The following is a 17370-nucleotide window of genomic DNA, read 5'->3' as shown; positions in this document are numbered from 1 at the left end:
CCGGTCGCCGGGTCTCGCGGTCAAAGGACTGTTCGTTCGAACATCCCGCGTCGGGCATGCGCACCTGCGGTACGAAACACACGTCTTCGTCGCTTACTGGCCACGTCTTACAGTGGTCTTCACGTGTACTCAAGCGTCAACACTGTTCTCCTGTTGCTGCACGCCTGTCCGCTGGTCTTCGACTACTTGTTCCCTTCGAATGCCTTCGTATTACTTCACTGCTTGACTCGTGTAACACCGTGAAAACTGCGCAGTTATCCCTTTTCTCCATCCATTTCCGCCTCCGTCGTCACCGCCTTATTTGGTGCTCTCGTTAGGAGCATGGCATACAACTTACCAGTCATACCGTACATCGAATACACATGTTGCTTTACTACAAGGTGTTCAATAGGATGTCCGTGCCCATTCGCGAATCCCCAGCGTTCCCTGACAAGCGGCGGTAGCGAGACGCCATCTAACGTTGCCGTGTGGGTGCCGTGATTGTCAAGCCTATCGGCTCCAATCAGTTATGCGGCTAAAGAGATGCATCACTAGGCACAAGAGATACCGTGCTTCTTCAATGTTCCTTTACCGGTCCGTGGTCCTTTATCGTATGTGCTTTCACATCCGCACAGGCGTCACTTCGCTAGTTGCCCTGGAGATTCGCGCGCTTCGAATAGTTCAAGCATCGGTGATAGGTCATAGTAACCATTAATACGATAGAGAATGTGGGGTTGCGTAAAAACTCAATGGAAGAACGGCGCTTATCCCACGCCGTCCTATCCCATGCCCTCTTCTACCACTGCTCTGCCGATGGCGACATGTCTGGTGTTTTACCTTCCATGCATGCGTACTCTATGTTCTCTCCCCTTGAAAGCCAATCTTGCTCAAAAGTAGACATTCACCTGCAGAATCCGCAGATGCAGGGTACGAGCCTGTACGTTGGCGCATAGAGCTGGAACTCGGTGTCGATAGCGAGCTCATTCGCACGCTCCATCATGATTAACAGCACCCGATGCTCGTCCTCAAGTACAGCAAAACGGCTGCTCAAGCTGTCGTCTTCGCCGCCTCTATTTCTCTTCCTAAAGGTGCTCCATCGACACTCGCGTCCACGTCATGTCTCTTTTCGACAGCTACTACGCTTGCGTGTCTCACGCGTCTGTCTGCAGTCCCTCTCGCGACGACGTATCCGCAGAACGACGCATCTCTCTGGCGCAGGCGGCGACGCATTCGCGCGATGTGGAGATATCGCTGTCCGCCGCTATTTCATCCCTGCACGTCGATCGAAATGCCGTTGCCGTCGAGTTGGCAAAAATCTTAGCCCTCTTGTCTCCCGTGGACCGCGTGCCCGCCGAGATACTATCCTGCATACTTGAGATGGTCCACCACTGGCAGACCCATTATAACTACACTGCCCAGGTTTTCAGGGCTCTGTGTTGCTAACTCCAGCAGACTGCTGCTGGGCTGAAGGGGCTGCAAATTGTAGCTACGTCGTATAACTACGTTTTCCAGGTGTCTCTGGGCTGTCCAGCCCCCTGCCGCTCGTCGCCGGCTATTGCCGAGATGCGCCCGTCGTCGTCGCGGGTGCTGCTCGTCGCCGCCGCGAGGCGCCCTCCCGAACGTCAAAACACGTGCCCGCGCCACCCGCGCTCCCGACGCGTTGCGCACCCCTCCCGCCACCTCGACCTCGCCCCGTGCTCCCGCCCTACGCATTAGCACGCTCCCACGCTAATCCCCATGCCCGTCGTCGCCCGACGCGCGCCTCGACGCCGTGGCACGTGACCTCCCCGCTCCCGCTCCCGACGCGTCGCTCGCGCCTCCCGCCCTCCCCGGCGTCGTCGCGCGCATTCCCACGCTCGTCGTCGCCCGACGCGCGCCTCTCGACGCCGCGGCACGTGACCTCGCCGCTCCCGCTCCCGATGCGCGCACCTCCCGCCTCGTCCCGCGCTGCTGCTGCCCGGCGCTCGTGCACATTCCCACACCCCCCTCCTCCTCCTCCTCGCGCAGTCCCAAGCTTCTCCCCGACGTCCGACGCTCCTCGTGCCGCGCGCTCGCACGGGCGTGAGAGCGCGCTGCTCGGCAGATGCCGAGAACGCGCCGGGACCGCTCGCGGGGTCGCGCTCGCGCGCTGGCCGTCGAGTCGCGTGTCCTAGGCAAATGCCCGGGGCACGTAGCGCTCGTCGGGTAGCGCACTGGTCGTACGACGCGCTCCGTGGGGTCCTACTCCCCGCAGCGCGCTCGATTCGCGCTCGCTCGGGCCGGCTCTGCGGTTGCCGCTTTAATCCAGCCCGCGCACCGCGTCCGCGCGCTCCCGACCGCTACCGCCCAAAGCACGCGCAGCCATACCCGCGCGCGCAGCAGCTCGTCGCGAGGGTGAGGCTCGCGCGCCACGTGTCCGTGGTGCGCTGCCTCGGTCACGCCGCGAACGAGCCATGCTCTGCTGGCCGGGAGGCCTGGGTGCCCCGCGCCGACGGTCGTGCAGCACGCACGGCCCGCCGTACTCACAGGAGGCGATCGCCGCATGACGTGGCACCGCCACGTCACACATGCGAAGCGCGCGATCGCGAGCACGGCGGCATCTGCGGGGAATAGCTTGCCGCGTCACGCACTAGGCGCGCGCGGCATGCGCGGGAGGGTGATGGGGGTATGGGATGGGGCTTGGGCTTGAGCGCTTGCTTGGGCGGGCACCTGGTTGCCGGGCGCGCCAGAGCCGGCGACGCGTTCTTGCACACGTGGCGCGCAGGTGGACGAGGACGTCGGTGGCTGTGTGGCAGTGAGAGGAAAGCAAGGCGGACGACGCGCGGCCAGGCAGCCAACGCGTGTCGAGCGGAGGATGGGGCAATGGGGAGGACGGCGGTGGTGGAAAGAGGCAAGAGCTCGGGGACTGCGCCCGGAAATTTTCCGATGCAGTCACGTGACACACCCGGAAGCCCGGCCCACATAGCCGGTCTTCGCGCTGCCCAGTGGCGAGGCCTTGTATGCCCTGGTTCGGGAGGTATAAGACACGCTGATAATATCCTTATAGCCGGATACATCTCAAAACGCTCTATGACGCAGAATGGGGGCCAAATTCAATACCCGTTCACCTTGAAGTCATATGGCAAAATCTATTCGCTTTTCGTGTGCTCCGGTCCACCACAGGTGATATGTATACAATAAGGCTAAGAGAGAGGAAGTCATAACTCAATTCTTCATCACCATCGCAGTCATGAGCGAGCCAGTATCTGAGCCCAGGATAGACTTTATCACGCTAGGATTGGCCGAGACCGGACCGGGTGCCGACTTAACCTTCTCGTCGCCCTGAATGATGTCTCGAGGATCAACGATGTCTCCCGCCGCTAAAATAACGCAACAGGCATGTAGAGCACACTCAGAAACGGGGTTATCTGCCCTGAAAGTATGAGATTTGTCCATAAAGCGACTCAAAATGCGGCAACTCACCTCGAGATTGAGCATATCTTCTGGATTAGTGCCATACATATATCAGAACATAATCCGGGTGAACTGGAGCTCCCCCCGCCACAGCTCAATTTATGGGTAAATTGTATACGCCTGATTGTGTACCTCCATGGTCTTCTGACTACCCGTGTTGCCTCGATGGCCCCAGAATCAACCGATCTGTATAAGTGAGGCTCAAGTCTAACTGGGGCCCAGGTGCAATCTCGCCATATGGGAGATGTCCCCTCACTTCGATAGCAATGGATAAGGCTGTGAGTACGCTTATCTGACACATCTAGGCGCATACCTAGTGCAAGAATCGCCCGATAGTAATATATTGGGTCTAATCATGTTGAGGGCATATTCTTCTCGAGGGTAAATGTGCACACTATGCTGTCATAGGCGCGCATTTCACGTACTTTTCCGTACAATATATAGCTAGATACATATATCACTATGTTACGCCCCTTTCCGAAGTCTTTGACCGCCTCGGAAGGTTCAGATGCGCAGGAGATCTCGCGCGCGCGCTGAAGGGGCGCGTTCGCCGGCATTTGCCGAGCACGTGCGCGGACGGAAATGAATTCCGTCCGCAGCCGATGCGAGCCCTTCGCTCGCTCCCACCACCTTCTCCTGACCCACCACCTCCCTCTGCGGGCGTGGCCTGCTCGCGTCGACCTCGATGCGAGCTGGTGACTGCCTTGCTTTATCACTCGCGCCTCGACCGTCGCAAGCGCCTTCGCGAGCACCCGCGCGCGCGCTCAACAGCGCTGCTCAGCCAGCCAGCCAGCCGCCGTCGCGTCCTCAAGCCAACCTCCCCGCACTGCCCCACCCACACCCACACACCCACCCTCCTACTCGCCGCCCTCGCCCGTGGCTGCAGCGATGACGTGGTCGCCATGGCGACCACGCGCCGCGCTGCGCGTGATCACCTGCCCGTACCGTCCTGCCAGACGCCCTCGACGACGTCGATGCGCTGCGAGGATTTACGGGCTGCCGTGCGCATGGGCGACGCTCGTGGCGTTGCCGCCGTCACGCGCACACTACGAACACGTGGCACGATACGGACGTCCTCGCCACGTGTCGCGGGCAGGAGCGACGAGGGCGCGCGAGCGCGCCCGTCGACGGCGTTGCCTGCGCAGCGCGGCCGCGCTGGGAGGGGCCGAGCGGGAATGGCGGACGGGCAGCGGCTCGGGCCGGGCCGGATGGGATGGGCGCGACCCCGTGCGGCGAGGAGGTTGCCGCGGGGCGCGTGCTACGGCCTGCGCGCTACCCGACGAACACCGCGCTACCCGGGCATTTGCCCGGGACGCGCGGCTCGACGGTCAGCGCGCGAACGCGGTCGCTCGACTGGCTACGGCGCGTTCTCGGCATCTGCCGAGACGCGCGCTTTCGAGCCCGAGCGTGCGCGCGACACGAGGCGCGTCGGGCAGTGTACGACGACGCCGGGGAGTGGGCGCGCGATGACGCCGGGTAACGGCGTGGGAATGAGCACGAGCGACGTGCAGCGGGAGGCGCGCGCGGTCGGGAGCGGGAACGGCGGGGTCACGTGCCGCGGCGTCGGGAGATGCGCGTCGGGCGACGACGAGCGCGGGGAAGAGCGTGAGAACGCATTTGTGCGTCGGGCGGGAGCGCGGGGCGAGGCGGAGGTGGCGGGAGGGGTGCGCGACGCGTCGGGAGCGCGGGTGGCGCGGGCACGTGTTTTGACGTTCGGGAGGGCGCCTCGCGGCGGCGACGAGCAGCACCCGCGACGACGACGGGCGCATCTCGGCAATAGCCGGCGACGAGCGGCAGGGGGCTGGACAGCCCAGAGACACCTGGAAAACGTAGTTATACGACGTAGCTACAATTTGCAGCCCCTTCAGCCCAGCAGCAGTCTGCTGGAGTTAGCAACACAGAGCCCTGAAAACCTGGGCAATGTAGTTATAATGATAGGTACTGACCTCGATGGTCGTATACACCTGCAGGTCTGGGCTCGAGAGCGGCGTTGCGGTGGCGAACCTCCGGAGTGTGTCCGCGTTCTGGGTAGACGTCGTTGACGGGACTCCACGTCTGTGGACAGCGGTCTTCACGGCTTCCTGGGTACGGTGCCAATCTCATGTAGACCTCGATGTGCGCCTCTCGCGGTCAGACCCAATAGCGGTTGAGCACTCTGGGTTAGGCGCAGACGACATCGCGGAGTCTGCTTTTCGCCATCTGCTCGGGTCTGGTGAGAGGTGGCGCACTGTTGTCCTCCGTGCGTCTTGGACATACTTTACCACCATCACCTACTCGCATCATCTCCCGCAGCTTACGAGCGCGATACTATACCTAGAAGGCGACGCAGCGAGGGGAGCGCTACGTTGGCTCGGGCGAGCCGACGTCCTCAACACTTTGACCTTGATATGCGATACGTCACGGATGTCTGGATCATTCACGTTAGACGTGCCCGCCTGGCCTCGCTTGTCGTCCTTAACGCTGTGCGGTCTACGCGACGGGACCATTCGCTTTCTCGCCTCTCTCATCAAGCAATGCTCGTCAGTCGAGCATCTTCGCGTAGACGCGCTAGTTGACCCCGTCGACGAGGACGTCACGGTCGAGAACGTGAGCGTCATTAGCATGCCGGCACTGCGTACCTTGAGGCTCGACAACCACACGAGCTTTGTGTTAGCAGTTGTCTATGCGCCACGTCTTCAACAACTGACTCTCAACGACATGGATGACTATCGGTTCGCCATCGTCGACTTACAGGCCATGTTGAATCGCCCGGGAGCTCCGCCCAGGCTGGAGGAGCTCAGGATCGCTCGCGTCGACTCTGGTCTGCCATCTACCTCAGATGCACTACTGCAATGCTTGAGCAGACTCCAGTGGCTCAAAGTACTCGACATCGACGACTTTAGCATGTACACGCAGTCCTTCGGTTGTCCGTTCCTGTTCGATTCATTGACTTTCCGCTGGGGTTCCCCTGTCATTATGCCCGCGCTGTCGGTCTTTTACTACAGGCCGTCCCCGAGCGGTATGTCGGTGGACATGGCAGATGCGTTTCGCAGATTCGTAGCCTCCAGACGGTGGCCACGCGCGGCCGGGAGTGTGGTCGCTCACGCCGTCACGGTATCTGTGAGCGAGATATAAGGGTGAGTACTCTCTACCTGTCTTCATCCATCACTGTGTTGATAAGTGCAGCGGTGGCACTCTTCGTGAATTAGCGGTGTTAGCCCGTGATAGGTTGCGCCCGATGTCCCTCCGTACGCATACCGTCCCGTTCACCTCGCAGCGCTTCTCAAATCTATACATGCGACCATATACTCCTCTTACTTGTACAGTTTTTCTTCATCTGACTGAGTTGCTTTCATTCTTGGGCTGCAGACTGGCAGCATGTTTTCTTGACAGACATACATAAATGACGCGTACATGTGTGGGCACATGTGTGTACATATTTGCATGTATATGTCTGTACTTCGCTACGTCTTGGCTTTCGATTTCGCCGTGGACAGTCTCGTCTGAACAGATTCCGGGTTATATTCGTGTTGAACGCGGCATAGAGTTCGGTAGATGCAACATGAAGTTGCGGATGAAACGACCGGGTGAAGGAGAGATTGTGGCACCAATGTGGGAGCCGCACGGAATCGACGACGCTCCGGTTCAGGAAGCTGTCCGTTACGCTGGTTGCGTTGCAGTCCCACGTCTTTGAGGAAGGGGCGAAAGAGCGAGGCCCAGGTGAGTTTGCATGTGATTATCGTTGGCGGCAAAGCAACGTCAACAGAATCGGACATGATCGCGGGTATAGTCTCTAATTGTCTACTGTGGAACTGGTGTCTGACATTTGGGGGGTTTTGTCTTGGACGCGGAAGAGACTGGATTGGTATACGTGGCGGTTTGCAATGGGAGCTTTTCCACGATCTGCAATTGACGCCCAGTCCAATTCCCATCCATTGCTTCGGATCCGGCGATCGGTAATGTAGATCTCGGGGTCAACGACAACTTCTATACGACAGATCCTTCTCTGTACTTTCATGTCCACTCGACGCACGTCGAGAAAGCCCACGCCCTCCGCTAAAAAACGCGCGTCGTACGCACCTCTTCCTCGTCTTTGACGGATACCTTCCTCAACTTGTCACAGTGACGAGTCTGAGCGCTTGCTAGACACTCCGATCGCACCTTCTTCTACAGCCCACCCCAGTCACACCCCTCCTGTTCTCGAACTTCACAGTATCCCCGAGTCCGTTTGCCCTCTTCTTGCATCGCAGTCTTTGACTGATATATACATCAGAGAGATTGGTTCGACTATGGCAGCATCCAATCCCATTCAAGAGGTCACTGAGGGGACGTACGTGCAACGAACGTTCACCTTCGAAAGACTTGCTGACGCTCTCGATCGCAGCGCGATCCTTCATATGCAGGGCAGCCTGGACGACAATTCTAAACTGGTCGACGGCTCGCCAGTTGACCACCCTGCATCCGCCGACGGTACAGGGCAGGGTACGAACGTGGAGCGATCGGGCGAGGACATCGATGCGTCGACCGCAATTGATGATACCGATGCGAGTTCGCACGTCCAGCATACGGGGAATTCGATGTACGCGTCTCTCACCGTCGTCCGACCTTCCCTCTTACATGCCGTGCAGCGCCGCCACCGTCTTCGATGATGCCGCGGCGCGCTCTTTTATGAACAGCGTGCATGTCGATAAAGAATCCGAGCGGTGCGTTATGCTCCTCACGCTTAGTTGCGGATGCTTATGTTTGCGCACAGGTATAAAGCGTTTAGGGGCGATACCGTCTACGGATGGGCGCACGTTTCCGATTGGGCCTACGCCCACGGCTGCTACGACAACTGGTATAAAATTACGTACGTCCATAGTCACCGTCGTGCTCTGAACCTTGTACTCATTCACGATACGTGGGCAGAGAGGACTACTCTATAACGCACGTCGGCAAATTTGAACCTGAAGCCTACAGAGAGTATCCGAAGATCGATACTACCCTAGAGTCCATGGCTCCCGCCGTTGACGATATGAAGTGCGTCTACTCGTTCTCCTTCCTCTGGCCAACGCTAAGGGCAACCAGGCGTGTCTGCGTCGCCCTCGGGTTCGCTGAAGGCTACGACATCGTGAACCCTTCCCGAGTCGACCCTCATCAGTTTATATTCGGACGCCATCCGGACAATTATCAGGACACCAAGGACACCCTCATGAGCCAGCGCGACACCACCAGGCCCGTCTTTTGCGTCACGACTGGCATTCTACGCAGGGAGTTCCTGTCTCTCGATGGAGAGCTGCCGTATACGAACGCGAAGAAGGCGCGTCGTGGAGTGGCCATAGCTCCGTTCGAATCCGAGATCAACCGCGCGTTTGCTTTCTTCAACCTCGCCGCCAAGATGCCCTCTGATGAATCGTTCGGTTTCCCCTGTGCGGAGCATGGCACCATCCTCATCACGACGAAACCGTCCAGCACTGGTTCGAATCGTCTTCTCGATCTTTCACCGTCAACACTTACAACTTTCTGCAGCTGCAAGGTCAAGCTCAGGTCCAAACGTCATCCGCAAGCAGTCAGGGACGACTAACAAGAGGTTTGGTGTCCCTGAGTTCACCGACGCCAGTACGTGTATGGTCAGGACGCGTTCTACCGTTCACTGACTGTCTCCTGCAGTCCCGGTTCTCGACGGACGCGACTCGTCTCCTTGGTCCACGTCCCTTACCTTCGCCAACATCAAGGCCATGAAGACGTATGACTGCGATCTCGTGGAGAACCAGCTGGTCACTGCCGTGTACACAGTCTCGTCGTGGGTCGCCGGTCAGAAGGAGCCCAACCTCTCTTTCAACCTCAACGCAGTCATTGTGTTATCCGACCCGATCTACGTCCTTCGTGCTCGCGCAGTGTCCGCCCTGCCCGTCGCACCGAAGATGGAGATGCCGGCGACGCCCACGAAGCCAGCTAGAAGCGGGAAGGTATCGTTGAAGGGTAGCGGGCAGGATGATATCAGCAAGCGTGCCGCGTCAGACGACGCTGAGGGAGAGAGCCCGTCCAAGAAGACTAAGTATGTTGCTTAGGTTCATTACTTGTTACGACCCGTGACCGTCGAAGCTCCTCAACGAGCGCGTAAATGTACCATAAATAAATAAAAGAGTTCAACCTCACGCCGTACGCGCGAGTGACTCACTGCGAATGCGGAACCGACCATAGACTCGGTACCGAGGAGTCACCCTCCATCGCGATCGATGGGAGACAAATTGCACCTTCCTTACAACCACCATGATCTTCATCCACTACGTGCTATTCTACGTGTTCCTCCTTTCACGGTTATCCCTTCAACACTCAAGCGACGTGAACTTCGCCCAGTCCTGGTCATATGGCAGCGTTGTAGCGGACGACTCCATCGTTCGTGTTCATTGTACTCCACGTTCACACGGTCACACAGCTCTAACTTACCTACCCCCGCCCGGTTGCGCGGGGGTTCATTCTTGGCCCCCGCCCGGTTGCGCGGGGGATCCTCGCTGGCCCCCGCCCGGTTGCGCGGGGGCTCATTCCTGGCCCCCGTCCGGTTGCACGGGGGTTCGTCCTTGGCTCCCGTCCGGTTGCACGGGAGTTCGTTCGTGCCATAAGTATCATTACATGGGAGCCCTTGCAGAGCGAAACGCTACCATCGAGATAAGTACCGTCGAAGGTGTGGCTTTGAACGCATTGGGATCCAATTGCAGTTCTCATTCGTTATCCTCTTATCTGCCCCCGCGTTCATGGGATTCTCGATTCGCCGTCATGCATGTTCTAATCGTTCATCTTAACAATACTTCGCTGTCTCAAATCTGTGCCCATGTACCGTCCGCATCCGTCTCTTTCACAACACGAGGACATCATTCGTGTGCAGTGCCGACATATTCGGATGCTCCAATACGCTGGCGACAAGGGTCACCCTTCAACTTGCAGCTTACTCTGATAACTGGTTGGCTTCGAGTAGACGTCGCTTTCCTCCTGACGTGTATCACATCGTCCTTGGCTACACTGCGTGACGGACTTCTTCATCTGCGGAAGGAGCAAAGATACATCTTGATGTACTTACGCTTGCAAGTGACGAGAACTTTTATGCGACGACTTGACTGGTGTGCCATGCGACAGCGGCTGTCACGATTGAACAACTCGTGGATATTTGTTCTCGAAATTCAGCCTCTATTCTGGCATATATCGCGTTGGCCCACGAGATGTGCTCTCTACATAGTACTTTGTGCCTTAAAACAACTGATCAGATGCCTTACCCATCGACACCTATGCTTCATCGTACGACCGGGACGAAGGGCAAAATGGCATCGACCGAGCAGAATCAGAGGAACCAGAGGATACAATGCATTGCTATACGATGCTGCCTGTGAACGCCAAGTCGCCAATACTTCACATGTACGTGACGATGGCCGCCAATATGGTGGAGGTCCATCTCATAAGACGCTCACCATCGAACACATCGGCGAATGGTTGCACAAAATACCACCTAACTTCGACCCAGATCGTTGGGTCTACTCTTACGTGGACCATGTTCCGGAGTCCAAGTCTGATGAAATACTGACAGACTCACTCGTAAGCGCTAAGATTCCTGTGTTTCGATTGTGTGGAAAACTACGTGTAGCTTCCATGCGAAAGATTGCGAATATTCATGGCATCGATAATCCCTGGCGCGACAGTTCAGATACGCTTCGGAGGCGACTGGAGAAGCATTCGTGCCCCCTCTGTATAAGTAACTGCACAGTGTTCGAGTTTCGCGAGCCCGCTCTGCCAACTAACAAGCATAAGACGTTCAATGACAAGCGCTCCAAAGACCCTGCAAAGGTGGCTGCTAAGAACGCCCTCAATGCCCGGTCGTACCGCAGCAAGTTCAAGAAACCATTCCCTCCCAAAGCGCCCTCATTTAAAACTTTCCATCGCATTGCAAACGCCTTTGCAGACGATCTTCGGGGCGTAGAAGAAGCCGGTTGCGCGGTGTGCGGCTTACTGAAGCGAAAGTCTGAACTGCGCCCCCTAAAGAACTACAAAGGATTCCTGACGGTCCTAGAAGACGATTCTGTTACTAGTACAGAACGCAAGTCATTTCACGATCCCTCGAAACCTGTTACAGGGCCCGTATTGGCATCAGGATGCGACAAGATTTGCCCTTCATGCCGCAAAAGTATAACTCATGGCAAAATGCCGAGGAACGCCTTAGCAAATAATCTGTGGTTAGGAGACGTGCCACCTGAGCTGCAGAACCTGCGATACGTTGAGCGAATGTTGATTCAAAGAATGCGCCACAACGCGTGCTTTATCAGAGTAGGAGGGTCATACCAAAAACTTATCGCGCACGCTGTTTCCTTTCCCGTGTCAAGCCGCAAGGTATATGCAGCATTACCTCCAACGAGAGCTGAGTTGGACGAAGTGCTTGCAGTGATGTACACCGGTCCCGTCGCGCCCACGAAAGCCGATTACTTGACAGGCAAGTTCAACCCTATTCTCGTTAGGCACGACGTCGTACGAAAAGCACTTGAATGGTTGGCGTTAAATCATCCCGACTACGCAAATGTGCCAATATCTGAGAAAAACTTGCAGAGCTACAACACAATGGAACCACCCGTGACGATCGAATATAGAACGCTAAGTACCAACATCGCTCAAGAAAGTCGGAGTGCCGATAACAATGAGGACGATCATGGTGTAGAGAGTGGTGAGGTTCCCATCGTTGTGCACGCCATCACCGGAGCGGAATTAGAGGCGAAATCCAAAGAAGAGCTGAAGGGTATCGCTCTGATGCACTTTCAAAACAATAAAGGCATTTTGCGCGTTGGTCACGGCGACACGCCAGAGTCCCTGTACCACAATCCCCGACTATACCCGCAACTATTTCCTTGGCTGTTTCCGTACGGGAGAGCGGGCATAGGCAGCACGGAAGAAGCCCCCGAAAAGCGTTTGCGACTGTCGCACGAAGCACACGTGCGCCACCTACTCATGTACCACGATCAGCGTTTTCAACGAGATCCCGCCTTCCTCGTGGTGGCGTATAGTCACCAACAAATCATGCAGGCAACAACGCAGAGCTTCCTCCTCGCAAAACAGTCGCGGTTCAAAAACATCGCAGAACGGATGTTGAGCCTGAACCAACGCGTGTTGGCGGAGATTGCAGAACGAATGGCGTCTGGCGAAAAGGTAATTCCGCAGACAGAAGAGGAGAAGGATTGCTTCAAAGTCATTCAGGACCTTGACAGCATGGCGGGGAGGGTGCACGGCACATCTGCTGGTCGCAAGTGGATGCGAAACGAGATATGGTCTCTGATGGCGGCGAACGGATCACCTGTGTGGTATGTCACAATCGCCCCTACTGATATCAAGCACCCGCTGTGCATCTATTTTGCGGATACCAACCAGACGTATAGACCATTTGACGCGCCAACATCTTCAAGTGAAAAAGATGAACGATTCCGACGCGTCGTCAACAATCCCGTCGCAGCCGCTCGTTTCTTCGACTTCATTGTCAACACATTCCTTAAACACATTGTTGGTACTGATTCCACGATTCCTGGCGTCTTTGGGCACTCGTCCGCGTACTACGCAACGGTTGAACAGCAAGGGAGACTTACACTGCACCTTCATATGCTAATCTGGATCAAGGGAGCACCGACCCCTGCCGAGATGCGAGATAAAATCGCAGGAATGGAGACCGACTTTCGCGACAACCTAGCGGAGTACGTCGAATCTTGCAGTCAAGGTGAGTTTTACGGCGGAAGTGTTGACGACGTAAGAGCACATCAAAATGTGCGCAAGGCTGATACTGGCTACCAAGATCCCACCCTTACTTCCCTCGTTCCACCTTCCTCTTCGTACTGCGATTGCAAAGAACCTGGCTGTGAAGCGTGCAAGGCAACAATGCAGTGGGAGGAACAATTCAAAGCGGACGTCGATGACATCCTGTATCGCACTAATCTTCATAAGTGCAGCGTTCGTTACTGTCTCAATAACAAAAACGGCACCTGCAAAGCTCGCATGCCTAGACAGACCCGTGCTGATACCGGTGTGGACCTCGAGACGGGGGCACTTAGATTTAAGCACAAAGAACCGTACTTGAACGATGTATGTCCCCTGATCTCACACACTTGTCGATGCAATCATGATTGCACCCCCCTCATGTCCGGCTCGGCCGTTAACCACATTGTTTACTACATAACAGAATACATTACGAAGATGGGTCCCCCCACGCATGTCATGTTCGAATCCATCAAAGCTGCGTTCGATCGTAGCTCTGAGATGCTTTCCGGAGACAAATCACGCGAAGAGAAGGCGAGGAAACTGATGACCAGAGTAATCAACATTCTAACTACGAAATCTGAAATTGGCGCTCCGTTTATGGCGGCCCATCTGATGGGCTTACCTGATCGCTACACATCTCACACGTTCGTCTCCTTCTATTGGCATAGATTCATCAATGAGGTCAAAAAGATGTGGCATCCGCCCACCGAAGAAGACGAGGAAGAAATGGTTAGAGTTATGAAGAGAGGTGAAAACATCATTGGCGTTCATGACGCCCAGAACTACATCTATCGTGCAGACGCTTTAGAGGATATGACCTTGTATGAGTTCGCAAGGTTAGGCAAGCGAGTGCCTATACCAGGTCTCAAGCGCAAACCCGAACGAACAGATCAAACACGGCACGGACAGTACAGTAAGGAAAACGATACGGACAACGAGTGCGAAAGTGATGACGAGTCGGTCACATCGAACGACCATGCATCGGAAGATGACATGAAGATGCTCGACAGTATGCGCGACAATTCGGAAGCAGAAGCAACAGAAGATGAGCAGCCCGAAGACAATTGCAGAAGCGTGCCGCCTACCAATAAACTACCAGGGTCCATGTACGCGTTCAGGGAAGGCCACCCCCTCGCAAGTTCGTATTGTATGCAGTTCTGCCCTGACAGTCCTACAATAGTCCCCAACATGATGCGCCCTCTTCCCAGAGACAATGCAGGTGACGATTATTTCCTCACAATGCTCGCTCTGTTCAAACCTTGGCGGTCGGGACTCGACCTGAAAAACGATACAGAGGATTGGGAAGCCGCCTTCAGCGCGTACAGTTTCTCCGAACGACAGCTGGAGCTGATGAAGTTCTTTAACTTGCGATGGGACTGTATAGATAGTCGAGACGATTTTAGGAAAAATATGAAGAATTCAAAGAATTCAAAGAAGGACAGTGGTCTTCCATCATTCATGCGAGACGACAACTTCGATCCGGAGGCTTTCAGTGATGATGATGTGTACGCCGTGTTCGCAGACACTGAATACGTCGATGAGAACACGGTTCCAGTACGCCACTACGAAGCACGGAAGAAGACGTATTCGGAAACACAAGACTTCATCGAGAAGACAGGATGGACAAAGAGTGACGGAGATATCAATGTGCTAGACCAAACAGTGGATATCACGTACCGTACTCCAAGTCAGTGGAGGGACATCGTCAAGGAAGTCAGACAATCAATGTTGAGTCGATGGAAAGAGATTGCTAAGAGTACGGGCGATCGCCTCAACAGACTGCGCGCCCTCGTAGACGTCGACATCGTGAACAAGTCTTATCTATTGAAGGTCCATCGAGCGCGCGACAGACCGGACATCATAGACGACACTGCCAAAACGTTTGGACTTAATGAAGACCAGGAACGCGCGTTTCGTATTATATCGAACCACGGTTGCGATCCCACCACTGAACAGCTTCTGATGTACGTAGGTGGCATGGGTGGAACCGGCAAGTCGCGGGTGCTACAAGCTGTGCAGTCAATGTTCACTAACCGTGGTGAGAGGACGAGAATGATTGTCCTCGCCCCCACCGGTACTGCAGCCGCCCTTGTACAGGGATCTACTTACCATTACGTGTTGGGAATCAATGATCTCAAGCGCAAAGACGGCGAGATCGATTTTAATAACATCGGTGAAGTCAAAGAGCGATTGCTTGGAGTCGATTACATTTTCATGGACGAAGTTTCCATGCTTTCCTGTTTAGACATGTACAAGATAAGCAAGACCCTGTGCGCCGCTCGCAACAGGCCAGACGTGCCCTTCGGTGGCGTCAACATGATCTTCGCAGGTGACTTTGCTCAGTTACCACCTGTCCATGGCGGAGAGAATGCTTCTCTGTTCAGTCGTAAAATAGGACGATACAGCACAGACTCTCAAAGTCAACAAAAGGCACTGGGGAAGGTGCTTTGGCATATGGTAACGACTGTGGTTCTGCTTAGAAAGAACATGCGGCAACAAGGTGCATCTGTAGATGATTTACGCATGCAGCGCGCCCTTGAAAACATGAGATACGGGACGTGCGACGACGCAGACATACATTGGATTGCAACAAGATTCTTGGGCTCAAGGTATTGTCACGACCGACTGTCGGACGACCGGTTCCGCAACGTATCCATAATAACTGCGAGAAATATATGCAAAGACAGCATAAACGATCTTGGCGTCGAACGCTTCGCAGCGGAAAGCAACCAGCGACTGAAGCATTTCTTCTCTGACGACTCGAAATCCAATGGCGGCAAAGGTGGACCGAAAGTCCCTCTCAATCCCTTGCTACAGAACATTGTTTGGAACCAAGCACCGTCCATGAACGATAGGAAGATGCCTGGACGTCTCTCTTTATGCGTCGGCATGCCCATTATGATCAGAGCCAATTCAGCAACTGAGCTTTGCATGACCAAAGGCCAAGAAGGGACTGTATACGGATGGACGGAGACAACAGGGACATTAGGCCAACCCGTGTTGAACACTTTGTTCGTGAAGCTCATAGATCCTCCGACGAATGTGAACCTTCCAGGACTTCCAGAAAATGTTGTGCCGATTGTTAAGACGTCAGCTACCATAAAATGTGACCTGCCCTATCAAGTCAATGGTCATTCTAACTACACAATAATTCGCAGTCAAGTTGAAGTTCTACCAAACTTTGCGATGACCGACTACGCCTCCCAAGGAAAGTCAAGGCACACAAACGTTGTAGACCTGGAGTACTGCAAGGACCATCACGGCATTTACGTCGCTCTCTCGCGCGGTAGAACGTCCGACGGTACTCTCATTGTCAGAAAAGGAGACCTCCGTAAACTGAAAAAGAAGTGCAGTGGCGCCTTAAGGCAAGAATATAGAGAACTTGAATTACTCGACGACATCACCATGCGGACCTATGAAGGACGGCTGCCAGCCGATATCAATGCACATCGACGATTGGATCTCATCGCGCAATATAGATCATTCATGGGCGAAACATATATGCCCTCGCGATTACCAGATGCTCTGAAATGGACAACAGCGCCCGCCATATTCAACAGCAAGGGCGAATGCGTAGACGTCACGTCATGGCTGGACTCTCATTGCCCTCCCATTGATTGGATGGTAGTGGACGCAAAAGAAGGAAAATCACTGCCTGTTAAAGAGACACAATCGGAATTTCTGCCATTCAAAAAAGTGCGGAAAGCAGCGGCAATTACAGCAGAGGAAGTAAACCTAGCACTACAGGCAAATACAGGCAACGGACTTGGCTCAGTGAAAAGGCCTAGGATAGAGGCGCCTGTGCCTCAGGACGATGAAAGATACGGAGCAAGCTGGCACGAGAATAGCTGCGCTTACGACTGCATCGCGACATTTTGCGTGTGGCTGAACCAAGAACACTCAAGCTTCGCTTCGCGCGCACTCGCGTGGAACAACGACATCCTGCGTGTGCTGGTATCGATAATAGTGAACGAGCGACCGTCGGTGAACGTCATAAGAGACAAGTTGCGCACGAATCTCACACTCAGTAACCCGCGTGAATTTGTGCACGGAGCTTACGCGAGCGTTCTCAGCATTCTCGAATGCATAACCCGCTCCGAAGACATCGCTTTGACGAGTTACATACACTGCACCTGCAGCAAAAGCAAGACTGTTGTGAAATACAAAGAACTCCTCGTCAGCACAGCTTCGCAGGGCTGCGACTCTCTAACGAGCTGGTTC

At 55.2% G+C, this 17370-nt stretch overlaps 7 protein-coding genes across 7 annotated transcripts; all 7 read left to right on the top strand.

The window, feature by feature from the left end:
* Positions 1-2136: 2136 nt before the first annotated feature.
* On the top strand, positions 2137-2571 carry SCHCODRAFT_02519109 (uncharacterized protein; the record flags this gene model as incomplete). Its single annotated transcript, XM_003026701.2, has 1 exon — positions 2137-2571. One exon carries the CDS (start codon positions 2137-2139, stop codon positions 2569-2571), a length of 435 nt encoding a protein of 144 aa, XP_003026747.1.
* A 1456-nt stretch (positions 2572-4027) lies between these two features.
* SCHCODRAFT_02642597 (uncharacterized protein) lies at positions 4028-4608 on the top strand. Its single transcript, XM_050346283.1, has one exon. The coding sequence runs from the start codon at positions 4097-4099 to the stop codon at positions 4301-4303; it is 207 nt and encodes a 68-aa protein (XP_050197374.1). The 5' UTR covers positions 4028-4096; the 3' UTR covers positions 4304-4608.
* A 753-nt stretch (positions 4609-5361) lies between these two features.
* Positions 5362-9440, top strand: SCHCODRAFT_02672907 (uncharacterized protein; the record flags this gene model as incomplete). Its single annotated transcript, XM_050346660.1, has 12 exons — positions 5362-6409; positions 6431-6510; positions 6984-7110; positions 7311-7398; positions 7664-7720; positions 7775-7969; positions 8019-8093; positions 8144-8239; positions 8299-8409; positions 8458-8846; positions 8899-8988; positions 9040-9440. 12 exons carry the CDS (start codon positions 5362-5364, stop codon positions 9438-9440), a joined length of 2757 nt encoding a protein of 918 aa, XP_050197373.1.
* Positions 9441-11010: 1570 nt separating this feature from the next.
* Positions 11011-12142, top strand: SCHCODRAFT_02672906 (uncharacterized protein; the record flags this gene model as incomplete). Its single annotated transcript, XM_050346659.1, has 2 exons — positions 11011-12090; positions 12119-12142. The coding sequence occupies 2 exons, from the start codon at positions 11011-11013 to the stop codon at positions 12140-12142; spliced, it is 1104 nt and encodes a 367-aa protein (XP_050197372.1).
* Positions 12143-12354: 212 nt separating this feature from the next.
* Positions 12355-12969, top strand: SCHCODRAFT_02463486 (uncharacterized protein; the record flags this gene model as incomplete). Its single annotated transcript, XM_050342634.1, has 1 exon — positions 12355-12969. A coding segment is annotated over one exon (615 nt), but the record flags the coding sequence as incomplete, so codon positions are not given.
* A 27-nt stretch (positions 12970-12996) lies between these two features.
* SCHCODRAFT_01175704 (uncharacterized protein) lies at positions 12997-15182 on the top strand (the record flags this gene model as incomplete). Its single annotated transcript, XM_050341178.1, has 2 exons — positions 12997-15082; positions 15106-15182. The coding sequence occupies 2 exons, from the start codon at positions 12997-12999 to the stop codon at positions 15180-15182; spliced, it is 2163 nt and encodes a 720-aa protein (XP_050197370.1).
* A 196-nt stretch (positions 15183-15378) lies between these two features.
* Positions 15379-16518, top strand: SCHCODRAFT_02475478 (uncharacterized protein; the record flags this gene model as incomplete). The annotated part of the gene is made up of 1 exon (XM_050342737.1): positions 15379-16518. A coding segment is annotated over one exon (1140 nt), but the record flags the coding sequence as incomplete, so codon positions are not given.
* Between the last annotated feature and the right edge of the window lie 852 nt (positions 16519-17370).

The sequence above is a fragment of the Schizophyllum commune genome (assembly GCF_000143185.2).
Source record: "Schizophyllum commune H4-8 unplaced genomic scaffold SCHCOscaffold_14, whole genome shotgun sequence".
NCBI lineage: Eukaryota > Fungi > Basidiomycota > Agaricomycetes > Agaricales > Schizophyllaceae > Schizophyllum > Schizophyllum commune.
Note: the sequence above shows the minus strand (reverse complement) of the source record. Positions and strands in the feature narration are given on the sequence as shown.